At 39.2% G+C, this 16,898-nt stretch overlaps 1 protein-coding gene across 3 annotated transcripts in view; it reads right to left on the minus strand.

Annotated features, from left to right (window-relative positions):
- Window positions 1-16,898, minus strand: part of LOC100741129 (calcium-transporting ATPase sarcoplasmic/endoplasmic reticulum type) — a 55,612-nt gene that overhangs the window by 16,166 nt on the left and 22,548 nt on the right. For all 3 annotated transcript variants that reach the window (XM_012381440.3, XM_033318973.1, XM_033318972.1), the window contains 2 exons: window positions 7,583-7,600; window positions 1,509-1,591 (listed from right to left, as the gene is read on the minus strand). In XM_012381440.3, coding sequence (XP_012236863.1) covers window positions 1,509-1,591; window positions 7,583-7,600 — 101 coding nt within the window. The remainder of the gene's footprint in view (window positions 1-1,508; window positions 1,592-7,582; window positions 7,601-16,898) is intronic.

The following is a 16,898-nucleotide window of genomic DNA, read 5'->3' on the forward strand; positions in this document are numbered from 1 at the left end:
GTATGTTCTAACGAGACGTGATAAAGTGCATGCGTACCGAGCGAAAATTCAAAGTCGATTTTCTCGAAAACAAAGCCTCAAACGAAAAATTGTTATTCTATATTTTCGACTTCTTTTTTCGCGTAGAATCACCCCCTTTCCGCTTGTACCACCAGTTATCAACCGCCCTATATATGGAATAATAGTTAAAAGAACAGAAAAGGACTTTTAGAATATAAAACTTACACGGGAACCCTGGTGACTGATACACGCGGAGTTGGATGAAATTTTGTACAGGTGTTCATACAAAAATTTGACCGTAAATCGTTCGTGCCTGTTTTTTATTTTAAAATAGAAATCAAGCCTTTTAACCGAGCCGATTCTTTTATGCAAGTATGCTAATAAATCGTGAAAGACAAAAGACATCAAAAAGTTATACCATGTCTTGAGATCTATAAAACTGTGCGAAAATTTTTCTGAAAAGAAGTCTCGTTTTTATATAATTTCCGAAGAACGGTGAATTTTTCAAAACAATTTTCGCACACATAACACGATATAACTTCTATTTCATCCATTTTTGATATCTTGTTGCGTTTATGATTTATATCCACACACATTAAAGAAAAAAAGACAGGTACGAACGAATTACGTCTAAATTCTTAAGTAAGTCTAACGAAACACTTGCGCAAAATCTTAATCAGATCAGCGTGTATCAGTCAATTCCTTTGTTAATGACACTTAAGCACTGATCGAGATAATAAAAAACTAAGAAAAATTAGTGCAACTATTATTTTATACTATAAAACAGCTTAACTAAAATACTCGAAAGATCCAGAGAATCAAATGATTTGCATCTGCCGCGTTTAAACAGATAACTTTCTACGTCTTAAACTCGACGATATGTTCGCAACATCTATTACGAATCTTCTACACGTGCGTAAGGATAACTATACTCTGCGTAGCTCGGCGACAGATCGATAGGCTATTTTTTCACCTTTGAAACCAGATGTATTTATAATGAGTGAGCCTTGAACCCGCTCGTAAACATAGTACGTACGACTTCGTTGCTAACTAATAATCACTAAGCGGCCCGCGGACGAGCATTATTATGCACCGTTTAGATTTTATTAATTACCGTTGTTTCGCGTCACGTCTAAAAATAAACGGTGGCCGCTTACATTCGAACGTTTACCTTCGAAAAAAGCAAAACGTTTCGACGTATTTCGATCGGCGATTAACGATTCGAGCGTGTCGATAATTTTTCACAAATTTTTTACTCCTTTTATCACAATCGAAATGCTATCTATGATCGTCATCGATGTACTTGAAACAATCTCAAGCCATGTGAACGTCAGAATCACTGTAACCGATGTTATCGTTTCGCTATTTTTGCGAAATTGAAACCGATAGCAGCTATTTTTCCGCGAGATTTGAAAGAAAAATTTTTATCATCGCGTCGATGAACTACCGATGGGATAGATAGATATGGAACAAAAATGTCATAATTCGTGGATAGAATGTATACGTACAAAAGAAATAATAGCGGCTAATAGAAGAATCTTAACTAGAAGGTCGTCGAATTGCTCCAACACGAGTTGCCATATGGACTTTCCTGAAATTGCCAAAAGTATATTAAATTTTTATCGTTCTTCCATATTCCTGCGGATAAAATATCTTCACACACAGGACGATCGTCTCGGTAAATAGATCCAACGTTTATGATTCGATTCGTTAGTATAAAAATAGGAGCTTCTGGATGGAAGGAACAAATTGGCATATTTTTTTTAAACATTTCTTCTCTTTTTGAACGACACTGATTGTAGTTTAATTTCCAGAAGGAAAATGGTTTATTCGTTAGAGAAATGATATCAGTATCATTTTGGAGAATCGATGGATGTACGTAAGAAGACACTCAACCACCGAGTTGATATCATCGAATCGCGGTATCTTAGAAAAATCCATCAAATTTTCCTACATAACGTACGACCAAGAGTAACATAGGTTTTATCAAACGATAGCAAATAATCAGCGGCAACAATAGTATTAAATATTTCGATTTAACGTAAAAAAGGAAAAAGATATTGTCATTGGGGAAAAAAAGAAATGGTAACTTTCCAAGCTAAGTACTTCGATGCCACTGTCAATAAAATCCTACGTCGATTGTCATTCCCAAAAAGGAAATCAAAATCTTCGTATATGTGTCATTGAGGGAAAAAGGTTCAATTGCAAAATGTATTGAAACAACAGGTACAATTGCGATCGTCAAGGGAAAACCTATCGCGATCTGTTGGCTTCGTGATCTATCTTCTATGGATAAATGTGGAAAAAGGGAGAAAAGGAGAGAGAGAGAGAGAGAGAGAGAGAGGAAAAAGATGGCAGAACCGAGAGTAATCGGGAGCAGACTATGGTGTCCTTGATAGCAAGTGCCTTTTGCCAGCATACGATTGACGTCATGTCGCTTCAACGTGCTGTACGATCGACGATTTCATTAATTGTAATCTACGAGCAAAGACAAGTGAAAATCAGATTGCCGAGCAATTATAGGAACGCGTTTCTACCTCGTCATCCGTGTCTCCCGCGCTTTTCGATCCTCTTCCTCCGCCAGAAGCACTTTTAACGTTCACTTTTTGCACTCCAATTTCGTTAAAATTTTTGAATTTTCCCCCTTTCCTTTTTTAATTTTTTTATAAAATAGCTTCGTGCCGGAGTAATGCACTTTACGTCTCTATCATGGTCGGTAATCTTCTATGGTTACAATTTTGAGTATAAAATATTTTGTAAAGTTGTATCTTGCGCGACAAATTATAGTTTCAGATCTAATTTCTCGATATTATACAGAGAAGACTTGAAAGGTAAAAGATATTGCCGAAATTATTCTATAAAACCATTCTTCGAATTATATATGTAAATTTTTAGAATTTACTTAAATGAAAACGCTTGCAGAGTAGTACGTGCTTCCAAAAGCGCGAAACAGCTTGACACGTTTAAGATAAACGAACCAGAGCACGGACATTGTCTATCCGATTTTCAGATATAACACGGAAAAAGCTTCAAAGGCTTGAAATACGTAATTCATTTTTCAGTACGAGAGAAAGAAAAATAGGACGAAAGCGATTGAAAGTTGAAAAGTTCGTATGGCGTTGGCAATCAAGGTGACTCTTTCGAACGCGATTCCACGACGATAATGTCATCCGAGTACTTTTTGACGTCTCTTGTGCAAGCATCAGTTTCATCACCGTATTTGTCCGCGCAATACGGATATTGTTAGTCGATCGGTGACGTTCGGACAGAGAACGAGCAACGAACGAAGACGAGAAAGAGAAAAGAGAGACAGGCCACGGCGAGATCGCGGCCGGTGTCGTTAAATTGTGAAAGAAATCGCATTAACGCGGCCACGATTAACAAATCTACGTCAATACAATTTTTAGTGAAGAATGTTATGATGCGAAATTAACAGCAACGGAAGCGCGTGATTACGCGAAGCGGAGAGCTCGACGTAACTTGGACACGTCGATTTTCAATAGCCGATTCTTCGTTCGAGAAAGCCGATGATGACTCGCCGAAAAGGCAACGATTTACCGGTAATTTGCTGGCGCGGAAATGCAGGGATTGGAAATCGAGAATTCCAATTTCCAACTTCTGGATTCGCATTTACGGACCGGGAGAAACTGAAGCGTTAAGGGACGAGTTTCACATAATTCTAAAGTTAAATCGAGTTACGAGGTCTCTTTTACGAGTATCTCTCTACGTCGTTCGTTTCTGTTATGCTCTCTCGGGTGATATAAAATATTCTTCGAACAAATATCGTTGCTTTGCGGAAAAATCGGTTGAACACTTCGACAGAGACGACGGTCATCGGTGTGACTCACGCTACTAAATTTTTTAGAACGATTAAAGTAAGATAAATGCCATTGACTAATCAATTTTCAACAATGCGAATGGCTTTGATAATATCGTCGCAAAAAACAAGATCGTAAATACGATGTAGGTATAACAGTTGGCAGAAATTAAACGCCATGGCGTACTATACATTTTGATCTATTGCCAGAAGAAAATGTATCGGATTCGCGTGACAGTCGACGTGTCAACGTGTGACGTGGATCATACAACGTGAAGAAGTGGATCTGATTAGAAAAGCAACGTAATGATTCAAGGTAGAAAGAAACGTATATCGTTTCGCGAGAAAAGTTTATAACGTCTCGTTGTTCTCTCTGACTAAACGTTAAACTGCATAGAGGAACACGAGACTCGTGGTGACGGATCGCGTGCCACTCTCTTCAATTACCAATAGTTATACTTGGTGTCGCGATTTTATGGACGCAAAGGAAATATAAAGCTCTTGCTGCTTGAAAATGTTGTTTGTCTTAGAAACGTTGAACGAGTCTCGCATTTATTTGAATACCAAATTCGAAATTTTAATATCGTATAAAATTCAAGCGAAAACTTCTTCGAAATTAGAATATTGTATTCAATTTCAGTGAAACTTTATTCCAAACTATACTTTTCCCTCGAACACCTTCGTTCCGGAATATCTTTATGGTCGATTCAACCTATATGCTGGAAAATGGCTAGAGAATTCAACACTCCTCGACTTTCATCATAGCCAATATTCCATTTAAGATAACTTCATAGCTGCGTCGTATTTCAAACTAACGTTTCCAAAGTACTAAAAGATTCAACGCCGATCGTTCGTTTCGAGTAACAGTCCACAGCCAATTTTAAGTCGATCCAGTCAATCTAACTCCAGCTGAAACAACATAATAGCTATATTCCACAAGGCAAATAAATATTTCGAAAATACTAAGAGATATGTTCCCTCGATGTTCGTTCTAGCAGTAAGTTCCATGATCAATTGCACAGCAATATTCAATCGACGTTGTAAAACTATTAAAAAAATCATTCGCTTCTCCATCTTTATTCCAACAACTGTTTCATTCAAACCAACTTCCTGCCTGCTCCATAACACAAAAGAACGTTGCAAAAATACTAAAAAAAAAAAAAAAAAAATCCTGTGTTCGATTCTCATGCCAAGTTCCACGGCTAATTTCAAAGCAATCCAACTTCCCATTCCATGATTCCTCGGCTCACACCTGATAAATCCAACCGTAATTCAAACCATCGTTGGCAATCGTCCTATTCTTCCGACTAGAAAGCAAGAAAACGAGTGGATCCTAACGATGTGGAAGATCGACTTCAAAGAAGGTGATGGGATACCACCTTATGATCCAGCGTAACGTTGACTCGCAATTAAATGGCTACAGACGTAACCGACGTTCGCGTTTATTCCCTTCAGCTTCTCCTCTTTCTATGCTATGTACACGACCACGTGCACGCGTGAAACGATAATGCAATGTAGACAGGCCTGGCCTGCTTTGATAATGACGCCAACTATCATCCACGGCATCTGCCTTCGCATCCAGACACAGCTCGCTGGCCTAAGTGCTCGATATTGCCGCGTTCCGCATTTCCCAAGGCATCTCGCGTCTTTGAACACCTCCGATCGACCAACTCCTTTGACGTCGTTTACAGCTGTGAGCTTCTTGATCGATTTAAGCGCCGTAATAACGAGGATCGAGTACGATAACGGGAAAATTGCAGCGTCCCACTGGTTGCTGCATTTTCGGCGAGAATTTCGAACTTCCTCCGACGAGCAAGACGATCGATCATGCTAGAAACATTGGATATGAAATGATTGGAATTCATTTATCCGAACACCGGTTATTAAACCGAAATTTTACAATCTACTTATTTCATATGGAGCAGGATCAATCATGCGATAAAGACGAACGTAAAGTACAGTGGAACTCAGTTTATTCAAACTTGAGTTATTGAAACGAGAATGTGATTTAGAATCTGATTCGAGGCGAGCTCATCGAATTTGCACTTATCCGAATGAAAATCTAAAATACGTACTTCGAACGTGATTCCTCGTTATGGGAATCGAAACTATTTAGTAAGCTCGTAGCGTGAAGAAATTGGTGAACTAGCCTGCAACAACTATTATACGAACTCTTTGCGAACTTTCGCTTGGTTCAGGTAAATGGATTTCCACTGTATTCAAGCGAACTCTGCAACGAAATATATACGAAACATGTAAGAAGTATCAAGGACGCGTTCTATTCTACCGAAGTTTTGATCTTCGTTCCATGCGATAAAATTGATTCCAGTCGACCTGAAGAACAAAAGGATTGGCTTATGCAACTACTAGTACTAAATTCCCGATAGAAAAATCAACCGCAAAGAGACGATCTTCTTCTCCGATCTAAAGGAACGTCGCTTCGAAGTCGCGTTAGATGCGCTTTCCAAGTTAAACTGCTTAACTGGTGCCTCTTACACAAGGAGAAGCGAGGATAAAAAGAAACAGTCGGAACGAAACCGATATCTCGTTCTCTGCATCGAAATTACTCGAAAACCCCTCGAGACAGCTTAAGAACAAAACCGTGGAACTGGACTAATTGGATGAACCGCGGCGCATTTCACGAAATTTATCATTTTAAAAATAGTTAGCGGCTCTAAGGCTAACGATAAGAAGAAAGTGGATCGCCGAATGGCTTTTGAGGCGCGACCACGTACAAGTGCGTCTATTTTTAAAGGGTCAAAAGGTACTACGAGTTACGCGGTAAATACGTAAACAAAGAGGAGAAAGAAGCCTCGATTTTACATGATCTGAAACCTGTGGGAGAACCTATGACTGCCAGGGGTCTGGCATTGGACGAGTCGCGACTGTGTTTCCACGTCGTGCGATCTGTAAAGCGATCAACGACGCAAGGAATATTTTCTCGCTCGAAAAGAACATTGGTAATGACGTCGAGCGCGTGTCATCGAGTGTCTTGAGATAAGCCTCGTCTTACGCGATGTCCAAGGAACGAACGCCAAAACATGGTCGCTATAAAAGAATATCGTCACATAACGTTATTTTCCGATCAAGCGTCTTTTTATCTGGTTCTACGTTTCGTTCTAGCGGTATCGAGCTTTGAACTTAACACAGTAAACTGAGATTAGATCAATACGTTTGGACTTGGTCATTAAATATAAATGCTGTGAGAAATACAATGAGGATTTTTCTTGACAAGTGTAAGGGCGTGTGGTATGTAAATGGCGTGTAATTTTATGCTCGAAATTGATTAAATATTAGTTTGATTGCCACCTTTCATCGCACGTTATTTCCTTTTATTTTCGCATACTTTCGTTAACGCGTTATTTCAGCGATTAAATTGGACAAATTGAATGGAAAAATAAATATTTGATTCGACGGACAACACAGTGTATCGATATGCACATTTTATGTGCTGCTGTGTATGTATGTGTCTGCGTCAGTTAATATAAAAGTAATCCGGTAGCGATTATAAAAGCGATAAAGAAGTAAAGAAATGCACAAGTGCTTGAGTTCTTGAATAAAGATACTTATTTAAAATACATATCTGATTTCTTTATCATCATCATCATTTTTACCAGCTTGTCGCAAAGTATCCTACCATTATCTGGAAATACGATGTTTACACCGTGATACTCTACAGATAGCATCAATGCCAATTTGTTATCCAAACAGCTTACCGTATCGATCGTCACAGAGGGAAGAAACCTTTCGCTGGGAAAAACTTACCCTCCTCGGCTGGCAATTCTGAAACAGACAAGATGTAACGCAAATAAATAACCGATTCAAACTGGATGATTCCTAGTTTTATAAGCTTTTTTATATGTTTCATTTTTAGATTTATTAGATTTATAAATACCGTCGTGCAAATTCATTTTTTTTTTTTTTACGAATACAACTAAAGCAATAAGACCTAGGCAAAGACGTCTGTTTAACGTTATAATTATAACGATAAATACTATACTTTAGATAACATATTTTTTAAACATCACGCATGTTCTATGAACTTTTACGTCTTCAAATGTTCCATAAATATCTTCTATAAATTTTCTATAAACTTCTCGCAAGCGTATCTACAATCAGTAAGAATCAATCGCTGAAAGGAATGATTCGTGGGTAAACAAATGACCATGTCGAAGATGTAGACAATGCAGGCGACAAATTAACCCCATGTTTGCCCCAAGTTAATTGGTTAAAAAGCCGGATAGACGATTGGTACGTGCAATCTGAAAGTCGCCTAAGTCGCAGTAGCTCGCAGCATCTCCTTTAAGGTGGCCTACTTCGAATTTCCGAAGCATCGTTCGCGTTACCGGCATCGCAAACAACGTTTTCCTGGTCGATAATAAACGCCCTTACACGGTGACGGCTCATCGACGCGTGTCTCCGTGACAACCGATAAAATGCTGGCCGCAAGGGCAGAAATATGCAAAACCATTCGTCCGCTCTTCCAAACGAGACTTTTCAAACGAAGAAACCAGGCGAGTACCGGTTGAAGTCCTGCGGATCAACGCCATTAATATGACACGCGCTGCATTTGACATAATTCGGCAGCCGGCAAGGTGCCCGTCGTATCGTGTGTTTGACAGATTTACACACGAAATACAGGGATGCTGAGCGTCCTTATCTCGTTAGAATCAATCGTCATTCGCGAGATTTGATTTGTCGTATCGAGAAAATATCGTTTCCACCAAATAAATTTTGAACAGCGCCGGTTCGTTCGAAATATCATACGTTCGCGAGAGTAACGTCCCAACGATTAACTGGTTTCATTATTTTACGTTTCTAAAAGAATTCTTGGAGCTTGTGCGTGTATCGTAAAAATAATTAAATGAACGGTGTACTATTAAGATAATTTTAACGAATTAGTTCCTTCATAGTTTGAAAGAGAAGAATAAATTTAGCTGGCAAGTACTTTTAATTTAGAGACTCTGTTAAAATAATTTATGTATTGAAAATTGTGCAGGCAGGACATACAGAATGCCTTTGATCTTCTGAAACGTCGGATTTATATTTGGTAACTTTGATGCCATCTCTTTTAAATCGAAACTATTCTAAGCAGCAACGTCCCATACGCATTAATCTAATATATTTACGAGCAATCTTATTCTTCAGGAAAGTTTCAAAACTCTGTTCACGTATCTCTTCGATGATATTTACTTTCCCCCTAATTTCCCGCTCCTACGATCTATTTAAACAAGGAACTGATGCTGCGTGCTTTCTAAATAATTAATTTCGTAATGAATTTTATAGGAAAGAAGAAAGTTTGTAAATTTCATTTACGTCCACTTTTCACTAACTTCTGCTTGACCAAGTTAATATAAATGAAATGAAACTGTAGGATAGGGAACCAGTTTGAAAAGTAAACCAAAGGAAAACCCGATTATCCGGTGCAATTTCTGTCTCAGACCCCAAGCATTTCAGATTCTATCGCTTTTCGGCTGAATTCCCCGGGAAACGCGCCGGTAGATAGAGGCACACCCTCTCGTTTCCTATCGATTGTAAGGGCAGAAAACTGTTCTTTCGGGATACTTCGTGTGGGAACCGTACACTCGATGCTTTCCATTTTAACGGGGGAGCTTTGGAAGCGCAACTATATCGCTCAAGCTGGAAGGAAGATTATGTAAATTTGGTAATCTTACTTTCTTACACGGAACAACGGTATATTCTCGTCTTTCGTTAATAATAAGGTAATCGTAGTTGATGTGAACATAAATCTACATAGAATCTACACAGAAAAGCAAATCTTATATTCTTCTGCTATATTCGCCTCCTTCTTTAAATCTTCGACACTTGAAAACTCTACGAGCGATTGATTTCTCCTGGTTAGTCTAAATATGCCACTTGTGTCTTCGGAAGGTTGCAAGACTCTTCCTACTTGTTCTGTAATTTTTTTCCAGGTAACGCTGATTATTTTTAACGTTATCTGTTTACCTGGATAGCTGGAAAGTAAAAACTACAAGAGAAGAACGTGATAAGCAATTTTAAAATTAGTTCGCGCGTAAGGTTCGATATTTTCTTTTGCATTTGACCGAAATTTCCAAAAAAAAACGTCGATTGTCACGATGTTGTACGCGCGTCTTTGGTTGTTTGCAAAATTTGTACAATATTATTCTAGAAATGGATCACAAGGAAGAAATTCGTTCGTATCTTAAAGTTCCAAAGGATTAAAATAAGAAGCAGATAAGAACTGAAAAGCTAGTAACATACGTCGGAGCGAAGAAGAGCACAGAGAGCGTTTGTATTAATCACGACGCATCAGCTAATGCATTATCGATAGGGATCGATGATTTCTCGAGAGATCGACACACGATACTTAAAATAACCCGAAAACCTTCGAAGCATTCGCACTACACAACATCGCTGTCGTAGAATTCGATGCTCGCGGTGCTAATGGATCGAATGTTTCGATGCATCAGCCGATTACGCAAGTTACGCGCTCGTGGATTGTTTATGCAAACGTTCTTCCCGAGCCCCTGAATCATCGAGCCTCTACAGTCGACCATCAAGACGAATTATGTAGATCCACGTACACTATCTGCCATAAGTATCAAGTATCAGGACACGATATGATATTCGATAAAAATTGAATGCTCTTCGCCGCTTTTATTTTCTAACTTTTTTACTTTAAAAATGTGCTATCTTTTCCTAGATAGAAGATTTTTACGATTCCTAGTGTTTCCTACCTTCCGCGAGGAAAATAATTAAAAGAAGAATATTTTCTTACTCTCAGATCTCTTCTTTGAGAAATGGCTAAAATACGCGTTAGGTCGTTGAAAAAATATTAACGAAAACGTCGCCAGGAAAGGACTCCCTCCTTCTCCATACGTTCGTCGATTTTTCGTCGAACGTGTCAGGATAAAATTTATCAGTGTCCTTCGATAAATGTAACGAGAAAATGTCTTTGTTCCTCGTACTTACAACGTGTGTAGTATACTTGGCTCGCGAAAGTATTCCACTGTGTTGAGAGATACTCCAACAATTACCATAGGAAATTATTACGAATACGTGGTGCAGTTTGTAGGAAATATTTGAGATTTCATTGGTACCGACACGAGACGCGACTATCGTGTTTACATTGGTAAAATGTTGAGAATTCGTCGAAAGGAAAATAAATCGCGGATTGAATGGGAACAGAGGTGTTTCTCGCATCGAGTGAAAGCGAGAGCCGAAACACGAGAAGTGGAACGTGCATGTTACGAATTTTCGTACGAGGAAATGGCGCGAAGCCAAGAGAGGTCGGGGTTGTTTGGATTTTGCGGATGACAGGCTCGAGGGGATTGAATTTGTGGCAATTGGCCCGGGTTTTCAGGGAAGATAAGCGGTTAGATGGTTTTCAACGGTTCAATAGCAATTTCCACGGCCAAATGATTAATTCAGACATCTTCTTACATTTCCCATTGTTTCTTTAACTATCGTAGAGGCTAATAACATACACGCGAATAGTAACATCTCGTTCGGCTCACCAAGTTCGATGCAATGAAATAAACTTCGTATATTTTTCAACGTTTACCTGCTGACATACAGTGAAAACGCAGCCAGTTCTCGCAAGTGGAACAAACCAGATTATCGTTGTAAGAATTCAATGTAAGCGCATGTGCGTGTACTCACATACACGCGTATAGAAATGCCGTATGAAGGCAATTTACAATTCTGAAAGCAGAAACTTGTTTTCTTCGGCGTCTCATATTTCAACAAAGAATGCATAAAAGTGTCATTCTCATTCGCTGTTGCATCGAACACGACGAAGAGTATCGGAAAGAGATCATAGTCTTTTTTCAACAACGCCACCGTTTATTTTCATTAAAAATTTACTCCGCGTATCTTCTCAGCTTCTTTTTTTTCTGTCTAGTTTATTTTCTATTAGACGAGTAGACATCGTACGCTAGGATTTCGTAATTTCAAGCTCTTCCGAGTCGCGCCAATTGGCATTCGAACACGGTCGATTCGATATTGGATTATTCGAGCGTTTAGCGGCTTTCACACGCGCGAATTACGCCTCGCGGTTTCCGCCGCGGTGAACTAACGTATCTATGTACGAACCACAACGCAATATTGTACGATATTCGCTGTAAAAACAAACCAATTAACCTGTATTCTACCTCCTGAACCAACCAACTATCCTTGACCGAACTTTGATCGAATTGAAATTCAATTCTATTTACATGCTGTTCTACGCGGTAGTCCGTGTTTCTTTCACACCGTATATAGAATACTAATTTTCACAGTAGTAACAATAATAAAATAATAATTCAGCCGTAGTTCGATGCATTAGCGAATCTTCAACCGTGAAGCGTACCTTGAGAAACATCTCAAGTTTAAAACAGTTTATGCTCCTATGAGATTAGGAATTTTGAATTAAACAAAACGCAAGATCTTGCACTCTCCTCGCGAGACCAAGCAAAAGCTTGTTATTATGGATTTACTATTTAGGTGTTACAGTATAGGAGTCTCTCGGGGACCCAAGCCGCCCCTAGCACCATATGTTTGTTCCATTTAATTCTTATGATAATATGGGGGAGAGTTGACCCTATTTAACAAGGGTGTCTTTTCATTTGTGACGAACCAGTTTTAGCTACTCGATAGACGAGGGTATTTCGACGTTAACCAACTGTTCGAGACATCTGTACGATTCAGAGTACCTATCCTTAAGATAAATTGCAACAGCGTGTACCTGGAAGCCGTAATCTTTCGTTAAACAATATATTTATACTACCAATTATTACTTCTCGCATCGCAATGGAAAACCAGATTCGACTGTAACTTTTTTTCCGACGAGCAAGGAAAAGTCTGGTTAAAAGAAGGTTAACACGATATTAACACATTCCCTGCCTCGTGGGTTACGTACCCTCTACGCTATACTTTCCCTGATCGCACGCTACACAGGATTTTTTCCTGCTAAACCAGACGCAAAATATTTGATAAAATTACACGTTAATAATTTCTGTTCCATGTCGTGACGTTTATCCCACCTATTTGTCTCTTAATTAGGCAAATGAAATTAACGCGAAGTTTGTGAAAATAATCTTCCATAATTTAATTAAAAAACATAATCCGAAATTTTCGCGAAAGAAACTGAAATTTTGTCACCACGTTACCGAAGTGTCGAAAACGATTAAATAAGAATAATTGTCGCCAAATTTGCAGTTACAGAAGCGTAGCCCAATAAAAGTCTGTCTAAACGATGCTAAGCCACCATAGCAAGCAACAACGACGACTACGACTAACAATAAGATCCGTAAGCGTAACTCATTGTCGTCATAAGCATCGCGCAACCATAGAAGACTCGCGATAGGTATGCAAATCCTGCTCGTGAACGTCACGAAGTTTTTCGCGCTCATTATACTCATTGGCCTTTAATACCCGCGTCGTTGTTTCAACGAACTCATTTACATGCACATCGACCAACGCGCTCAACGTACGTACATCCGCAACAACGAAACACGCTCTCGCGGAAACAATGCAGCATCTCCGGTGTATTCAGCGCGATCAGAAACAGCTGGTGGACGAGGGACACGCGAGGACGCAAAGAAAAAAAGAAAGGAAAATAAAAAAAAAAAAATGCAGTTTTCCCGTTGTTGGAGCGTCACGGTTGCGGATTAATCACGCGACGTTGAGCCGATGTCACACGATGACAACGCCAGGGCCACAAAGCTGAGCTAGCGGCACACGGCGAGACTATCGACGAATCTCGCTAGCAGATACGACAAACGCGATATTGTCGCTGGATCTCGGTTTCGTTCATGCGCTGGATATCTCGAGTTAGAAAAATGATTTAACCACGCGATAGTTTTGGACAGAATCCAGATTTCAATTTTAGGGTAAATTGGCATTTTTTCTTTTTTTATCTTTCGAAGGATCGGAGAATTTTGAAAGAATCTGCATGGAAAGAGGATAATTCCGTGGTCGTGGAAGTTTTAAATAGTTTAGGAGCAGCTGTGACGAAGCAGAGTTGATAAGTCTGCACGAACTTCGCGTTAATTCGTTCGTTACAAGGTTTGCAGTAGTTGGAGCGGAATTTACGATGGAAGACAGGGTTTAGCGGCTGTTCGTGACGAGATGTAGATCTGTTGTATAATATAGGAAACGATACGATTCTACAGATCGCAAAGAAGATTTTCAAACGCAAAATAAGAGCCAATTTCGAAGGATACTTGCCGGTGCTATTGTTCGTGCGCGCGCTATTCTCTTTATCTTGTAAAATAAATACGAACAGACACGTCGCTCTCTAAACGGACAGATTGGAAAAATTTTGTTGAAGCTCTATGGTTCCTCGAATTGCTCAACGCTGGCAAGTAGAGTTTTAATCGACGAATTATCGGAAAGAAAGGAAACTTTGCTGCAAAAGCACTCTGAAACTTGGTACTCGACCGATCCGAGTAGAATTCACTATTTCCATATAAAAGGATGCTTCGTTCGGGCCACAGGGTGATCGTACATGTAAAGATAAATCGAAAATGTGGAATAAAATTGTTTCATACGACGCTTCGTTTCTGAGAAAATCAAGTTTGAGCGTTTATCAAGTTTGCTTAAACTCGGCTAAGCACAGGCTAAGTATAAGTAAACAATCAGCGAAAGATTACCATACACGCGATCAAATAAATTACCAGCAAGAAATATGTCAGCACAGTTTCCGTCTAAGCTCCCGTTTTCAAGAAAAGAAAGTTCAAACGTGATCAGTTAAGAACTGATCCGATACACGCGCGCGATACATCGTGAAATTTATTTTTCTCGAAAAGAAACCATCTTGTGAAAAAATCTTATTCAACGTTTTTTTTTTTTACATATTTTCACACATAGTTTAATCTCCTATTGATTATATTTACCATTGCTCAGTCCGAAACGAGTCAGGTCTAAGTGTACTCGTGAAATTTTCAAACTCGATTTTCTCGGAAACGCGACGTCGCGTGAAAAGATATTATTCTATATTTTCACCTTATCTTTCCTCGTAGAATCGCCTTAGAACCAATTGCACCATCGGTCACGGGCCAGCCCAGTATCTACGTATTTTTATTCCACGTTAAAGCGATTTTCCATCGAGCCACGAAGTTCGACGAGCGCGATTAATTTAGAACATCGTCGGAGAGGTCGAATTCCGCGAATTAAAACGTGAGAACTTTCCTACGCAGGTCGCGCTTCGAAATTTCGAAAATACAGCGAAACTTGGCCCAGATATAAATACCGAACATTTCACGTGCTTCTCTTGCCCGCCACTCTCCCATCTGATTGTGTATTTTTGAAATGTAGGTTACGGAATGCCAGCGAATGCAAGTATCTGATAAAAGGTTACGTAAGTTTTGGCAAGTGCGTCGAGGTGGTGGTCTATTTGCGTTGTAAAAACATAGCCTTGCGCGTATTGTTATTTATTAACGCGCATTCGCTGCAATAATCGTAATTTATGGCAATACAATTAGATACGTGCCTAGAGCGATTCGTCGCAACGCTTATATTTTCAACTTATCTACGGTGAAATAGGAAGATTACGACGATTTTAATTAATTTACAGCGATATTAGAGAATACTTTGACGTCGTGAATCAATCGTTCGATCACAAGCCCGTACCATCGTTACATAATTTTCTCTTTTAATCTTCAAAATTTAACGTTATTCCACGATTAGTCGAGGTTAAACGTTGATCGCTTATTCCGGCAGTGAAAATCGCGAAATTTTCTGGGAAAGAATAACTTTACGTTGTATTTCGTTTATTCTACATAAGACTGAAATTGGGAAAATGTCAAGATATTGAAATGGTACAATTAGAGAACGCAGGTCGCCCGATATAACGACACACTTTCACGCGAAACCATTAAGTTAGCTCGTTACGAGTTGCACAAGAGAAGGCCATCGATTCGCGTGCTCGCGTTCCCCTTAGGCAAAATGTTAATTGGATCTGCTTCAATGTAATTACATTTGCAGAGTGTGAAGGCGAGGAACGATCGGATTTAACGCACCCAAAGACTTCTCTTCCGCCCGTTTTTGTGTCCCGAAGTCGCTTCAGCACGTGTCTCGAAGAAACGTGGAAATTGAAACTGTTCAGCATCTGGTAGATTGACTCAGCGCTTTGACGAGTTTACAAATGGAAATTTTGAAATTGACCGTGTAAGCTCTTTCTGTTTTTCTTCCGATATCGGATTTCGCTATAATTAATAAAAACTGGAAACTGCTATACCGAATGAAATAATATTACGAAGATGATAATTTTAGGAGCAGAGATTACACACGAATTAAAATAAATCACTTTTCGCGAGATCCAAAGGATTAACCAACGAGAACGTAGAAACTAAAAATGGAATTGTTGCGTTAATGAAAATAAGAAAGTTCAATATAGTTCAATATCATAAAAAATACGTTAAAAGTCAATGTCATAATTTCATATACTTTGCAAAAGAAGGTAATACGTACATCATAAATACATAAGACATGAAACATAAATTATCCCAATCCACTAAACCTATCTAGCTACCTAATCTCCTAAACTATCCAATCTACTTAATCCACTAAACAACTTAATCTCGCTAACCTCCCAACCTATTTATCCAACAACTTGATATATACTCGACGAGTATTGCATAAGCAAGAAAAATCTGTGCGCCGTGTAAAATTCTCGAAATAAACCTTAACCGAAATTCCTCCTAGCAACCTGTCGACCAAGCGTCTGCGTCCATTTTTTTATTCGCGATAACTGATTCTGGTTATTTAGAAAGTATCGCGACTATGAAACGACTAGGCTCCTCAAGTCCCTAAGTTATTTTACGCTAGGATACACTGTGTGCATAACATTGCTTATTTCTGGTGCGTTACATTACGCCAGCACGTGTCACAATTTATCAGCGCTTCAAAAGAGGGAAAACATCGGCTCTAGCCGTGCATCGTGGAAGCGGCACTACCGTGGAAACCATCAGCGTGCATTTTTCCGAGCCAATTACGCGCGCCGTGAATTACGATAACGAAACGTTCGAAAATATAGACGTGCATCGCTATCTTTAAACCTAGAAACCTATGGAGCTCGAGTAGCTCAACGTGGGTGACTATCCATTACTGTCATCTT

Source organism: Bombus impatiens, unplaced genomic scaffold (assembly GCF_000188095.3).
Source record: "Bombus impatiens unplaced genomic scaffold, BIMP_2.2 scf_0133, whole genome shotgun sequence".
Taxonomy (NCBI): domain Eukaryota; kingdom Metazoa; phylum Arthropoda; class Insecta; order Hymenoptera; family Apidae; genus Bombus; species Bombus impatiens.